Genomic DNA, 14,579 nt, shown 5'->3' with positions numbered 1-14,579 from the left:
TGGGTTGTAAATCAAAGCTGGTTTTACTGGAGACTTGGGAACTACACTCATTCATATAGTCTGGCCAGATTTGAAACCTGTGATATGGACCACTTATTTAACAACAGACTGCAGCTTCTATTCCAGATTTCATGGTGTCTGCCCCACACAGACCATTAAAATAATTCAGCACAAACACTTGTGAGGTTAACTGATGACTCTAAATTGCCCATAGGTGTGAGTCAGCCTATGATTGACTGATACCCTGTAGAGTGTACCCTAACCTGAGACACAAAATAGACTGTTTTCTAGATCTATAGCATGGGAAATATTTCACATCAGTTTGGGAAACACCACAGATGATGTTTTTTTTCCTTTAGGGTCTTATAGGTCATACATTTTAGTCTTAATAAGACACATTATTATCCAATTTTAATTTTTGGGGGGACAATATAAATTTGATTTAAATCCTTCTTTTTTGCTTTGTTTAGAAGCAACTTCTGTCAAAAGATTCATATTTTTAGTTGCCATTTTTCTGCGCAACAGGGCTGTTTGAAACTTTAAGGACCCTTCAATTCCCAACCCACAGACATTAGGGACAGTACAATTACAAACCCCAAAAATAATCTGCCAGAACAAACAATTCAGTCTAGCATTTCATATTTTAGGTTTTAACCTAGTCTTGTTTAATAAGGGTTTTACAATGGCATGTTTGAGTGACTCTGCTGAGCTGTTGATGATGTTCAGAGGGCTGAGACCAGTTTCCCAAGAACCTCTTTAATCAACTTGGTGAGGATGATGCCAAGTTAGCTGGTGGTGGGTTTTAAAATTAAGATTATTCAAAAGTATGTAGTAACTGTGTGTTCAGTTGCTGCTAGTGTCAGCACTACAACTTTACCTTTCCATAAACACAAGATAATCTAAACTAGAAGATTACTGTGCCACATGGCATGTTTATGCCACGAAACCAAGTCTGTTGCTACTGCCTCTTTCTCTTCAGATGACGCTCATTGGTTTGGCTATCGTCTGACTGGAAACAGCCGTATCAGCTTGAAGCTTTGCAAGATCATTCTGCTGGATGATAGACATGGAATCTGGCCAATAATTCATCTGCTTTTCAACATTATTTGCACCCAATCTCTCTAAATGACGGATGCAATTGGCTCCAGCCTATAGATAGATAACAGATGTATAACATTCAGGGCTGCCAGCATTAATGCGCTAATCGTGATGCAATTAAGGTCCACAGTTATTGCAAACATTTTAAATTGCAATAATCACATGCTTTATTGTCATTTTCAGTACTCTTTGCTCCTTAATGTCTCGTTTTACTCTAAAAAACTCTTTCAATACATAACAAGTTCATTTTTTCTGTAGTTAACTTACTGTATCCATACAGAAAGTAAAAACACTTCTTTATTGTAAATATTGTGATTTCAATATGTGGCAAAAAGATGAGATTGGTCACAATAAACCAGAGAAATTCAGAGATTAATCACGATTAAAAAATATAATAAGTCGACAGCCCTAATAACAATACATGTCCAGACTATAGTTGCATTGTATGATTAATTTCTGTGTGATTTCAGGGGGTTTTATCCCCATAAAAATTGTATTAAATCAGAAACGCTCTTCTCAATAGTTTCAGTAAGTCAGTGTAAAAAAAGCTGCAGTTTCAGTTCCAGCGGCTGTCAAAATGTTATGATCACGCCTGAGAGAAATGTCAGTTTGAGGGCACACTCTGACTGCTACATTTATGATATCTTGCCAAGTGAGCTTTAAATAAATGTCTGCCAGTGCCTGAATACGAGTCATCTCTTATGAACCCTAAACTGCTCCATTTGACGACTGCATGTTGAATTTTAATCCTCTCATTTTCTGCAGAAAGAAGCCATGACTTCAAATAACTCAACATGGAAATGTGGACTAATGTTGATTAATGTGAATGAAGAAAAATGATCAAAGCATGTTTTATGAACTGAAATCCAACATGGCTCCACATTTCAGGAGTTTAGTTTCTAATTCAAGGCACATATTTGATGACAGTGATGGCTAAGTGCTAATATTTTTCCTTTTCATGAAGTAGCCTGCAGAAGAGCATTACTAGAATTGACTGGCATTCAGAAATACTCTCTTCAAAACGCATTGAGTGGAAAAACAAACAATTCCAGCCCACTTCAGATTCAAAACACAAAGGCTCACACTCTTAAAGACTCAGAAACACTCATGGTACACACAGTCAGTCAGTTCAACAACTTCTTCACTGAAGGACATCCACAAAAATAACAGCAGCAATTCCAATCCCCGGAGTACTTGGACATCATTCAAATGAATAAATCAGACACGATAAGTCCCCAAAAAAAGCTCTCAGGAAAACATGTTGAGCCCATAAGTGAGCGTGCCCCCCGGGGGAAGCCCGGCTGCCCTGATTGATCCCAGAGCCACTTAGAGTGATTCTTACATCATCTCACAGCAGGGGGTAGAACAGCAGGATCATCCCTAACAGGACAAATTCACTCTAAGGGAATATGAGTGTGTGGCTTTGACAGCTAGCTTATATGCAATCAGTTTGTTTGGTAAACATGCTCATCTTCCCTTTTGTCTTGTCTACATTTGGCAGATTCAAGAGCAGCAAGTTCTCAATAACTTTTAGCTTGCAGGTACTTGTTGTACACCAGATTTCTAAACAAATGGTGGCAAAAAGGATCTGCTCTGCTCTGAAGTTGGCACAAAATCCTCCCCAGTGATTCTTTTTGCAATGGTTGCATTTACAAAAGTCAAAGTTTCACACTGAAAACCAACAATGCCTGCTGTGAAAACAATAATAAACATTATATGGCAGCCATGTTAAGGTACCAGCCTCAGGACTATTATGATGAGTGTGAATCGTCTGTCTTTCCACACATCTGTGCTGGAGAAAAATCCCTTTGACTAAATTTCAGTCTCCAGTCTCCTTACTGTACAATCATGCAATCATTATACACTGATCTGGACAGTTTTCATCAGTTCTTGTCTTCAGTTTAGCTTCCACAGTTCATATATTTTAATATATCTATGAAATTGAATGAAAGTTTTATATGGTAAAAATCAGAGTCAATAAAAATCCATAGAAGCCATCAGATGTCACATTGCTTAAAGAAATAACAGTGCTGGAGGGCAGATGACGCCTGATGACTCAAAAAATCATGTCTGAATCAAAAGAAATTCACACAGTGTACGCCCAGCTTTGAATATCCTGCAGGCATCACTCCACTTACACAACTTCCTTATCTGTCCTGTTTGCATGCATGAATCACAAGAATTAGCTCGATGCCAATCTCAGAACCAACAGCTTTAAAGCGTCATGATAAATGCTAACGTTTTAACATAAAGAGCATCCTTAGGTCTCTTAAAAGGCTCTACATAATAAAAATAATTTAAAAAAACCTCCAGTAATGACATATTTTTAGTGTGTTGTCACTGCTGAAAGTATATGGAGCTAGAATTGTTGCAAAACTATTTGCAAAAGCATACAAAGATCTGTGTACAGATCTGCAAATATGTACAAAGGTACACAAATGCAAATGATACACATGTGTATGACAGCCAACTGAGAGTCTTCAGTTGTAACTGAAGACTTATGAGCATTTTGACAACTTGAAGCAAAAAAGAGTACGTTTTCTGGACCAAAACAAAGTCCCAAATTACAAATTGCTCTACACATTTGCAGATTTGTGCATGCATTTGTGTATCATTGTACAAATTGGCTAATCTTTTTACGGATTCGTAAATCTTTGCACGCATTTGCAGATCTGTGCACACATTTGTAGATTTCTGTATGCATTTGCAGTTTATCTACACATTTACAGGTTTGTGTATAGATCATTGTATGCATTTGCAAACAGTTCTGTGACAATAAAAGCTCCATAAAACCAAGACTAGAACTTTGAAAAAGAAGGTTAGTTTCACTCTCCACTTAAATAGTTTTCCAGAGTAAAAAAAAAGCCAGCTAAAACACTAGTAGGCTATTTAACCAAATCTGTTAAGAAAAATGAGGGATCAGTGCCATGTAGTGCTGGGTGATTATTTGAGCGGCTAACCCATGATCATAAAAAGATGATAATCAAGATTAAATGGTAATTCTTTTGCATACCATGCTGGGCTGGTTTTGTCCAAAGGTTTCATCAAACGTGGTCTCTGTCTTACAGCACAGTGAGTGCTCTGCCCCCCCCCCCCCCCAGCAAACCTGCTCTCATTTTAATTTAAATGAAGAGCAGTGGGAGCCATGGCATTCACTCAAGTTATTTTGAAAGAGAAAAACAGTTGACATTTCTGTATTGTAAATGTGTTTTGTTGTTTTTTTGGCAATGTTGTAATAGTTGAGACTTGATTTTGGACTGGATTTTCAGGTGTTGTAAACCACAATCAGCAAGATAAAACTAAAGAACAGCTGCAAATCATTCACTTTTTTAACTCTAAATATGAAAGTTTTACGTTTTCAATTAAATTACAGAGCAAAAAAAAAAAAGAACTTTTCCATGGCATCATAATTTTTAAGTGAGCACCTGTGCATCACTGGTTAAGACAAGTAACAAAGTTAATATGAGTAAGGCTGGGCTGTAATTAAGATTTAGATTGAATCACAGCATGGCTTACTATTGTAATTTTCAATTGCAGGAAGTGCAATATTTCCTTCATCTGAAATGTGTGTAATAATGCCAGTTTGATATATTTGCAGCAAAAATCTTCTGCTCTGCACATCATGCAAACATTCAAGTGTCAAATTTTTCTAGAATATTGTGCAAAAAATTGAACTTTTCTTTTTCTTGTTTGTTTTTCTTGTTAAAATAAAATGACTTTAAACTGACTGTTCCCTTCAATACAACAATCCACACTGCATGTGCAATAAGAATCAAAATAATTGGAATGAGATAGTCAGATACAGCCGATTTTGAGGATAATTAAATAGTTTTAGATGTTTTTTAATGTTTGCATGTAAATTCATTAACCTTCCTCCCTCCGTCCTTGCAGGTACTCAGTGGTCGGCTTCATCGATAAGAACAAAGACACTCTGTTTCAGGATTTTAAAAGGCTGCTGTACAACAGGTAACAACACACCGAGCTTCAATCACCCTCCTGCTGCACTTTAATTACATGAAAACCCCCCTGAAATAAAAAAACACACACGCAGAGCTACGACTAATCCTCTCTCAGCTGGCTCTTATCCTCCTCCTCCTCCTCTTCAATCCTCTGGTGTTTTTCCTCTGCTGAATATAAATGTGAGGTCTAGTAATTCCTGACCTGTCTAATGTTCCTTTTATAAGGCTCTTTATACGGGTCAACAGGATGTAATCTGGACTGTAGCCAAAAATGTTTGAACAAGGGTGCTAATAGTTTAAAGGAAGCACCATTTTATTGTTCTGATTTTCAATTAAATTTAAATTTTACAATGTAGGAGTCATTCAGATACCAAGAATGAACCTCTGTGATGATACTTATGATAGCACTTGATGTGCTTGAAGGACCAACACAGCGTTGTTATTTAACTTTTCTTCTTTTTTCCTGTCCAGTTCTAACCCAGTGCTGAAGGGAATGTGGCCTGAGGGTAAACTGAGCATCACTGAGGTCACCAAACGCCCGCTGACGGCTGCAACGCTCTTCAAAAACTCCATGATCTCGCTGGTTGAGAACCTGGCCAGCAAGGTGAGGACTTTGAGCTGGAAAAAAAGTTTTGAAAAGCCTTCTATGCAGGGCTGTAGAGAAGTCCAAATGCCATTCAGCCAACTTCAAAATTCTGAAAGAGGGTTTTCTAACACTTCACATCACTTTAAAGCTGTTTGTGCCCTCGTATGAAGCCGGGCTCTTCAAGTTTGTACTGAATTTTCTGCTTTTGTGCTGTTTTACCCTTTTAAACTGTCGACTTTCAGGACCATCCCACACAGCTACCCCGGGCATCAAACAGGGAAGAAGAATGCATTTTGAAAATGTGCTAAATAGAATGATAAAACACAAACACAGACTTAGTTATTATCCAGCTACTTATAAAGCACAACTTGAGGTTTATTCCAGGCACTGTTACACCAGCAATATACTTGCTGTTTACTGTGCGCATGGATCATGGCTGCCATGCATTTCCTTTTTCTTTTTGGAGTCTTGGCTATGCATTTTAGTGTAATGCATTTCTGTGCAATGACCAGTAGGGGAAGAAGAGCTGTGACAGAGATATTAGGGGTGCTGCCAGGATGTATTTCTGTCTTTCAGACAAAACAAACCCATGTACCCATTTTCTTCTGCTTATCCGGTGCCAGCCTGCAGCTACAGCAGACAAATCAAGTCAGCCTATATTTCCTTTCCCCAGCGGCACTTTTAAAGAGTTCCCAGTCCAGGTGGGATAAATGTACAATCCCTCTAGCGAGTTCTGGTGCACCAGCCACCTCAACATACTACTTTCAATGTGAAGAAGCAACAGCTCCAGTCCGAGCTCTCCTTGAATGACTGAGCTCCTCACCCTATCCCCAAGGCTGAGCAAAGCTACTGTCCGTGATCTCATTCTTTCAGCCATTTCCCAAAGCTATTGACCATGGGTGAGTGTAGGAACAAAGATCAACCAGTAAATCGAAAGCTTTGCCTTCTGGCTCGGCTCCCTTTTTCCCATGACAGTTTGGTACAATGTTTGTACCGTAGACAAGACCCTGAGCTACTTGGACTTCTTCTCCTGGGATAACATCTTACACCCCACCCACCAGAGCAGTACACCATTTTCCGTCAGAGACCCATGGCCTTGGATTTGTAGGAGCTGACCCTCATTCCTGCTGCAGCAATCTCAGCAACACACCGCCCCAATGCCTGATGGAGATCACCTTCTGAAGTAGCCGACAGAACCACATCATCTGCAAAAAGCAGAAGTCACTAAACTCTCACACCTCTCACTTTGGTTGTATCAAAGCAACGGCCCTCTTACCATTTTTATTTGTTTTCATCATGCAAGAGTTACACATTATTCCTTGAACAACTTATCTTGGCTTGTCTAATATAAAATTAAACTCCACTTATATGTTGTCCAGCCTTAAGCAAACATGCATCCATACATTTTATTTACTCCTTTTCCTACAAGAAAAAATATTCTTTGGTTGTTTTTTTGGGATCCTGACAGTGATTCTTAGTTACAAAAGCAATAAATGAAGCAAACAAACAGACCAAACTTGCCTCATTATTATTGACAATGGCAGCATGACATGTCAGATAAGTGGTACCCAAACTTTTCAGGCTGTGACCCCTGAAATAATGGTGCCAGAGACTGGAGACCCCCACAGTCCCTGGAGGTGGTTAAAGCAGCCATGCATGTTTGCCTTAGGCTTTCCAAACACATAAGAACAAATGTATTCTCAGACATATCTTTCATTCTGCATAGATCTGACCCCATTTTATGTATATATTTTAAAATAATGGGTAAAGTGTATTATTTGAAGTCATTTTAAAATGATCCATTTTTTTAAGGCATCACATAGCCCCCCACTGAGTGTCTCGCAACCCTTTAAGGGGTCCCACCAACCATTTTGGAGACCACTCTTCTAGATTGCCAGAAAAGTCTCCTTTTATCCATGACATGAACTTTTTTAGCCCGTGATAACAACAAAAGAAGTAATAAAACAGGCAGAATTTATTAATTATACAAAAAATAAACAAATTAAATCTGCAAATATTTGTCTTCTTAGGACTTCTGTGTATTTCGACAGGTACCTTGCCAAGTAGAATATGAATTGGTGTATTTCCTCCCTGTTTACAAGTCTGCAGTGACAACCTGAAGGTTAGGGATGTCACTAATGTCCTCAAAGGTTTCACTTTACAATACCTGGAGAAAGGCTGAGGCCACAGCAAATTCTATCAATCCATAGCAGGTTTGTGCAGATTAGATTCATGTTCAGCAGTCATTAACACACTGTTCCTCTCTGCAGGAGCCGTACTACGTTCGCTGCATCAAACCCAACGATGTGAAGTCTCCTCTGCTGTTCGAGCAGGAGCGCTGCAAACATCAGGTGGAGTACCTCGGTCTGCTGGAGAACGTCAGAGTGCGACGGGCCGGCTTCGCCTACAGACAGACGTACCCTCGCTTCCTACAGAGGTAACAACAGCTACTTTAAAAAAACGTATTCCAATGGGTTATGTAATAGTCCGTTCATGAGTATTTTTCCGATAGGATACCCTAAAAGTATAAAACCTTAATCTGGGTCTGTCATTGTGAGGCAACCCAGTTCTCAATCTGATCCTTCTTATCACATTAAGGAGTTTTGTTCCAAGTTTTGCTGGCATTGAGACAACATACTATGGAAGAGTATAGAAGAGTTTGAGTTATACAGCAGTACAAAGACAGCAATGAGAGCAATGTGAATCAGACATTTCACTCATAACACCTCTGTTTGTATCTGAAGTAAAAGTCTAAAACCTAAAAAGATTAAATTATTTTCATGTATTTTGGATGACAGCAGAAAATGTCCACATTGAAGGCACATTTGACCATTTTTTAAAAGTTAAAAAAGCCATTTGACTGATCAATTTTGCTTCTATTTCATAAAAAATGCAATGTTTCACAACACAAATTGGCCCAGTATGAGTTACAGAGCAATCATACAGATGCAGGTGTTTGTAAATCTCACTGCCACACACAGATATGATCACAGCCAACTGGATTAGAGTGCTAATCCAACCGTACAGTGGATTATCTCCAAAGCAAAGAGACATTATCATAAACCATTAAATTATTTACAGATCAAACTCTTTCCTCAAAATCAACCCAGAAACTAATGCAAATCACAGATTTATCAATAAAACATATAAAAATAGATTTAGAAGGCCAAAGTTGTAACTAACTGAATTTATGGAAACTTGTTATTTTGACAGCAAATTAGAGTTCTTACTGTCAGGAAAACATCAAATCCAGTGAATTGAAGCTTTTTAGGGATGATATTTATTGTTTTTGTTTGTGTCTACAATTGATGAATTAACTGTATTGCTTTTATTTAGAACTTTCCAATATTAAAGGAGTATTTCAGTGTTTGATTCATTGTAGAATCATGTTAGCTTTTTGATTTAAAGCAGTAGTTCTTAGATTGGGACCTAAAACCAAGTTGCAGAGCTGCCTCCAGTGGGCCAGAAAAGAACGCCTGGAAAAAAAGTTTATGGTGAATGTAAACCCCAGTTGGACAACGGTACTGTGAAGAACTTTTAGATATGCTTGGGCCAAAAATTGAGGCTGAATTAATGTGTGAAATGGGGAATAAGCCTGCCTGAAGACACCATCAAATAAGGAGGATTGACGCAACCCCAATCATGCTCTGGATGTCCTTGCATATTATCAGGGGCATGGGGAAACAAATTGTTGAAAAAGTCCAAACCTTAAGGGTAGAGCGAGGGGTGGATGTGGCAAGTAAGCACAGCCTAGGATATAGGGATAAGTACTGAAATCCAGTACCAGCGCGACACCAGTGCCAACTTTTCCAACCGAATCCTCAACATAGATTTTGGTGCTTTTTTGGTACCGTACCACCTGACATGCCTGCCACTCCAAATGAAAGGCACAAACACCATCTAGAATGAAAGTCATTCGTGTTGGCCTGTATTTTTTTTATTTCAGCAGAGCATGAACTGGTTGTTTGCTCATTAGTTTAAGAGTGGGGGTGAAACTATACTAACTCAAACCCTAACGATACCAAACCCTACCAGGGTACGATCGGGGCAGATAGTGGGGTTACAACAAGGCCCTGGTCATCCTGTTGATGTCGCAAGGGCCCAAAACTGCTGGCAGTGCCCTGGCGTATTACCAGAGTTAAAAAGACCTGGACAAGAGTCATGCTGAGTGTGACCTTGGCTGTTAAACGACACACGTGTGGACATGTGTTGAGCTTGACCTAGCCGGCCGCCCCTTCCAGCCCTGGGTCTTTCTACATTGGGCTCCGTGGTGAATCCTTATCCTTATTTTTTCATTTCACTCTGTTTTGCCTTTATAATGGGTACGTTTTGGTTGGTTTGCTTTTTCCATTCTGTTGGGGTTATTTTTCTAGCTCTCCAGAAAACAACCTCAATTTAACTGTTATTACAGGAAACTGAGTATGTCAGATCTATGCATTTCCTCCCAGGGTTTCAGTTTTTTCTGTTATGATACAATTTTAAAACGTAATTGTTTTGTCCTATCTCTTTTCGAAACCTTGTTTTTTGTTCCATCTAAGTTTCAATGTGCAACACTTTCCTTTAGGGACCAGTAAGGAGGTGGTGGTGGGTCCTCAGACTAAATCTGTTCAGAACCAATGATTAAAGGGCTAAATCTTTATTTTAAGGTCTAATTTAAAGGTACAACATGTTGACTTTTTGCACTGGAATGTGTATAGTGACATAAAAGACTACTCTATGCTGTATCTATTTTTAGTTAAGTACTTACACAACCTTGAATATTTCCAGTAGTTGTAAAGGCAGGAAATTAAAAAGAAAAAATAGTTTTACGGCTGGTTTCTTGTCATGACTGCCACCATGATTGATAAGTGCCTTCAGTGACTGGAGTCACAAAAACTGCCTGCTACTCAACACCTCAAAGACAAAGGAAATGATCATAGATTTCCGCAGATCCAAACCCCCACTTCAGCCAGTGAACACTTGTGGTGTGGACATCGAGGTGGTGACACCATATAAATATTTAGGTGTACACCTGGATAATAAGTTGGAGTGGTCTAAAAACATAGACTTCATCTACAAAAAGGGGCAGAGCCGCCTCTTTTGCCTCAGAAGACTCCAATCTATAGACATCTGCAGTAAGATTCTGCAGATGTTTTATCAGTCTGTGGTGGCAAGTGTTCTGTTTTATGCTGCAGTCTGCTGGGGAGGCAGTGTAAAACACAAGGATGCAAGGCGTCTGAACAAACTGGTTTAAAAAAAGCTGGCTCTGTGGTCAGAATCAAATTGAACTCATTGGAGGATGAGGTGGAGAGAGCAAGGTGGAGGCCATTCTGAGAAACATGGATCATCCACTTCATATCTCCCTCAATGAGCAAAGAAACAACAGTGGTGGACAGCTCCTATCCCTGCGCTGCAGGACAGAAAGATTTAGAAAATCTTTCATACCATCAGCAATTAGACTGTATAATTCTAAAGTAAACAGATGAGACTCCCAGACGATTGAATTTCCCTTCGGGGATAAATGAAGTCCTTGTATTGTATTGCAGGTTCTGTCGACAAAATGCCCCCTTAACATAGTTCCTCCTCTTAATCCTGCAACTGCCAAAAACAATGTGGTCCCACTAGACATTTCCAAATTATTACAGACCTGCGAACTATCTCAGACACTTACTTCTAGTTTTAAAGCCAGATCTCTGCTTATAAAAACTCCATGAAGTGTATTTACTAACCACCAGTAAAGCACCAGAGTCCTGAATTAAACACAGAAATTGAGCAGTGGAGTGGTTGGATCTTATTTACATGCTATGGTTTTAAACCCTGGGTAGAAGCCACTGAGTTAAACAAATGCCACATTTATGTAATTGTATTCTGGACTAACTTGAACCCTGTTGCTTCACACTGGACAGCACTGATGGGATATGATAAGACAAGTCCCGACTGCAGGGTGTAAATGTTTGTTGTGTAACTCTCATCAACTTTCATGTAATCTATCCTTTATTGAGCTTCGTCTCCTGCAGCCGTTCTCAGTAACTCCTTCATTACTGTCATCTTTGTGTTTTTACACCAGGTTAGTTATTTTTACAACAATAACATCCTCTCCTCTGACCCTGATTAAAAACACAGCGGTTGTAATTACAAAACACAGGCGTTGTAGTAAAACATTAAAATTGCTGAGAGAATTACAGTTTTCATGTAGAAAATCAGCAAACAGCTACCAGTCAGTGACCTGTGCTAATAACTCATGTTTTATTCATACTGAAGCTCCAACACCAGACATGTTTGTTTATCCAAATTGGCTCTAATTTGCCCGCAAGCAGAGTGCTGATAATGGATTTCAGAAGCTCACAACAATATCTATTTTAAAGATGAAGACATTTCAACATTTTTGGCTAATATTTTGTATATTTTTCCCTCAGTTTACTTTTACTTTCTTTAAGGAGATTTTAAACCAAAGAAACTTTTGTAAAATCCAAAATTTGCAGTTTCAAGGGGGTTACGTCTCAGTGAATCCATCCATCTTTTGGTCAGCTTCTCAAGCTAAAGTAGAGGTTGGAAAATCTGGTCAGACTTCATTTCATGGTGACAGAACACTCTTAAGCTGCTAAAAGTTGTCTATATGATCCACAAAAACAAGGACGATCATCAGCGATGACATTGATATTACTGTTTAGTTAATATTAATGCCTGAAATTATGTGAGATAAGATGATTTTCCATAATGCAGATATGGCATCTTTTTGCATTTTCCATGACAAAGATTCACAGTCAGTGATATGTTTGACTATTAAAGAAAGGGGGATGACATTTTTTGCAAGAAGACATTTTGTGCACTTGTTGAAGATCATCAGAGAGATAAGAACAACTTTGTCCACAGCAGGGTGCTAGAATCAACACATACTCCGATTTACCTCACAGGAGCTTTAAAAACTAAATAAAGTAATTTCCTTCTTAATTTTTGTTTTATTTGATAAATGATGAGGAAGAAAATGTCATGTTGCATACAACTGCAGTAATAAATTACAACTGTAATGGTGCCAGTTATTTCAGCTGTCTCCAGAGGTTCTGGAAAATACTGATAAAACATTTTTAAAGGGGAAGCAGATTAGAAGTATACAGGAGATCAACAATAAGGGCCTGTATCTATGGTAGGCTTTTGGGGCTGGCAGATTTATGTGGACAGAAGTCTTTGGGTGCCTAACTATTACACCCACAGGGTCTCTTATGACATTGTTTTCAAATCTATGTACTTTAATATAAAGTTGTCCCCCCTTTTGCAGCTATAACAGATCTTTTCCACTCTTCCTGCAAGGCTTTCCACGGGACATTGGAGTGTTTTGTGGGAATTTGTGCCCATTCATCCTGTAATGCACTTATGAGGTCATGCACTGATGTTGGACAAGAAAATCTGGCTTGCAATCTCCATTCCAGTTCATCCCAAAGCTGCTGGATGGGGTTGAGTTCAGGGCTCATGGCGGACCAGGCAACTTCTTCCAAACTTGTCAGACTATGTCTTTATAGTCCTTTGCTTTGTGCACTGGGGTACCGTCATGTTGGAACAGAAAAGGGCCTTCCTCAAACTGCTGCCACACAGCTGGAAGCATAGCATTGTCCAAAATTTCTTGGTATGCTGAAGCATTAAGAGTGGCCGAGCCAAAATCCTGAAAAACAGCCTCATATCATTATCCCTCCTCCACCAAACTTCACAGTTGGCACAATGCAATCAGGTAGGCAATGTTCTGAACTCACCCATCTAACTGCCACACAGAGAAGTGTGATTCACCACCCTACAGAACACATTTCCACTCATTCACAGCCCAGTGTCGGTGTGCTTTATACCACTCAATCTGATACTTGACGCTGGACTGGTTGATGTGAGGCTTGCATGCAGCTCTCAGCCATGGAAACTCGTTCCATGAAGCTCCTGCTGCACAGTTTTAGTGCTTACATTGAGGCCTGTGGAAGTTCAGAACTCTTTAGCTTTGGAATCAGCAGGGCGTTCTAGAGTTTCACGCCCCATGCACCTCAGGAGTCATCAACCCAACTCTGTAATTTTTATAGGGTGTTCCACTTTATGGCTGAGTTGCTGTTGTTCCTAAATGCTTCCATTTTCTAATATCACTTACAGCTGACTGTGGAATATCCAGCAGGGATGAAATTCCACAATCCGTCTTATTGCAAAGGTAGCATCCATCACAGTACCAAGCTTGAAGTTACTGAGCTCTTCGGAACAACACATTTAGGATCACAAATGTCTGCAAATGGAGACTGCATGACTAGGGGTTTAATTTTTAACACCTGTGGCAACAGGTCTGATTGTAAAACCTGAATTTAATAATTTACAGGTGTGGCCAAATACTTTATAGTTCAATTTTATGCTGTGGGATTTCTAATATCTGGTGTCTCTTAAAGCCAATGTTCATATAACGTTGAACTGCACTTCTTGAACCCATTTCAGCTTATGTCATTGCCTTCTATAGAAGTGTTTTTTTCTTTCTTGGCTTGTAACAAAAAGAGACAGAAGGAAAAAGAGAGTCAAAGCTGTTTTCTGTCAGATCAGGGCCACACTTTCTAAAATATCAGCGGACAGATGTGAGTCCTTGGAGTCTCAAACGTCACTTCATGTTTCCCTGCAGAAAACAAGCCATGCTACAACCCCAGTGTTGATGCGCAATCTTGCTCACATCAGAGAAGACCCAGAATGCTTTGCTCTTAAATTGTCCCTCCACACATAAGATGCCCATTGTGTAACAGATGAAATCTACGGCTGCTCCTAATTTCTTCCTTTCATGATACTCTTTCTTGTACAAGCCTCTCAGTCACCATACATCATCCTGTAATTTGATGTGATTGGAGGATTTTCTCGTCTTCACGGCCACTGACACGTTCACATAAACAGATAGTAAACACACACTTGTTGCGGCTTCGTCCTTATTCCCCAGCTGTCACATTTGCACACTG

At 39.3% G+C, this 14,579-nt stretch overlaps 1 protein-coding gene across 1 annotated transcript in view; it reads left to right on the top strand.

Moving 5' to 3' along the window:
• Positions 1–14,579, top strand: part of myo1d (myosin 1D) — a 195,779-nt gene that overhangs the window by 72,807 nt on the left and 108,393 nt on the right. The window contains exons 13-15 of the mRNA XM_041815097.1: positions 4,990–5,064; positions 5,529–5,661; positions 7,914–8,080. Of these exons, the coding sequence (XP_041671031.1) occupies positions 4,990–5,064; positions 5,529–5,661; positions 7,914–8,080 (375 nt within the window). The remainder of the gene's footprint in view (positions 1–4,989; positions 5,065–5,528; positions 5,662–7,913; positions 8,081–14,579) is intronic.

The sequence above is a fragment of the Cheilinus undulatus genome, linkage group 20, assembly GCF_018320785.1.
Source record: "Cheilinus undulatus linkage group 20, ASM1832078v1, whole genome shotgun sequence".
NCBI lineage: Eukaryota > Metazoa > Chordata > Actinopteri > Labriformes > Labridae > Cheilinus > Cheilinus undulatus.
The sequence above is the reverse complement of the archived record's forward strand: the minus strand, read 5'-3'. Positions and strand labels throughout refer to the sequence as shown.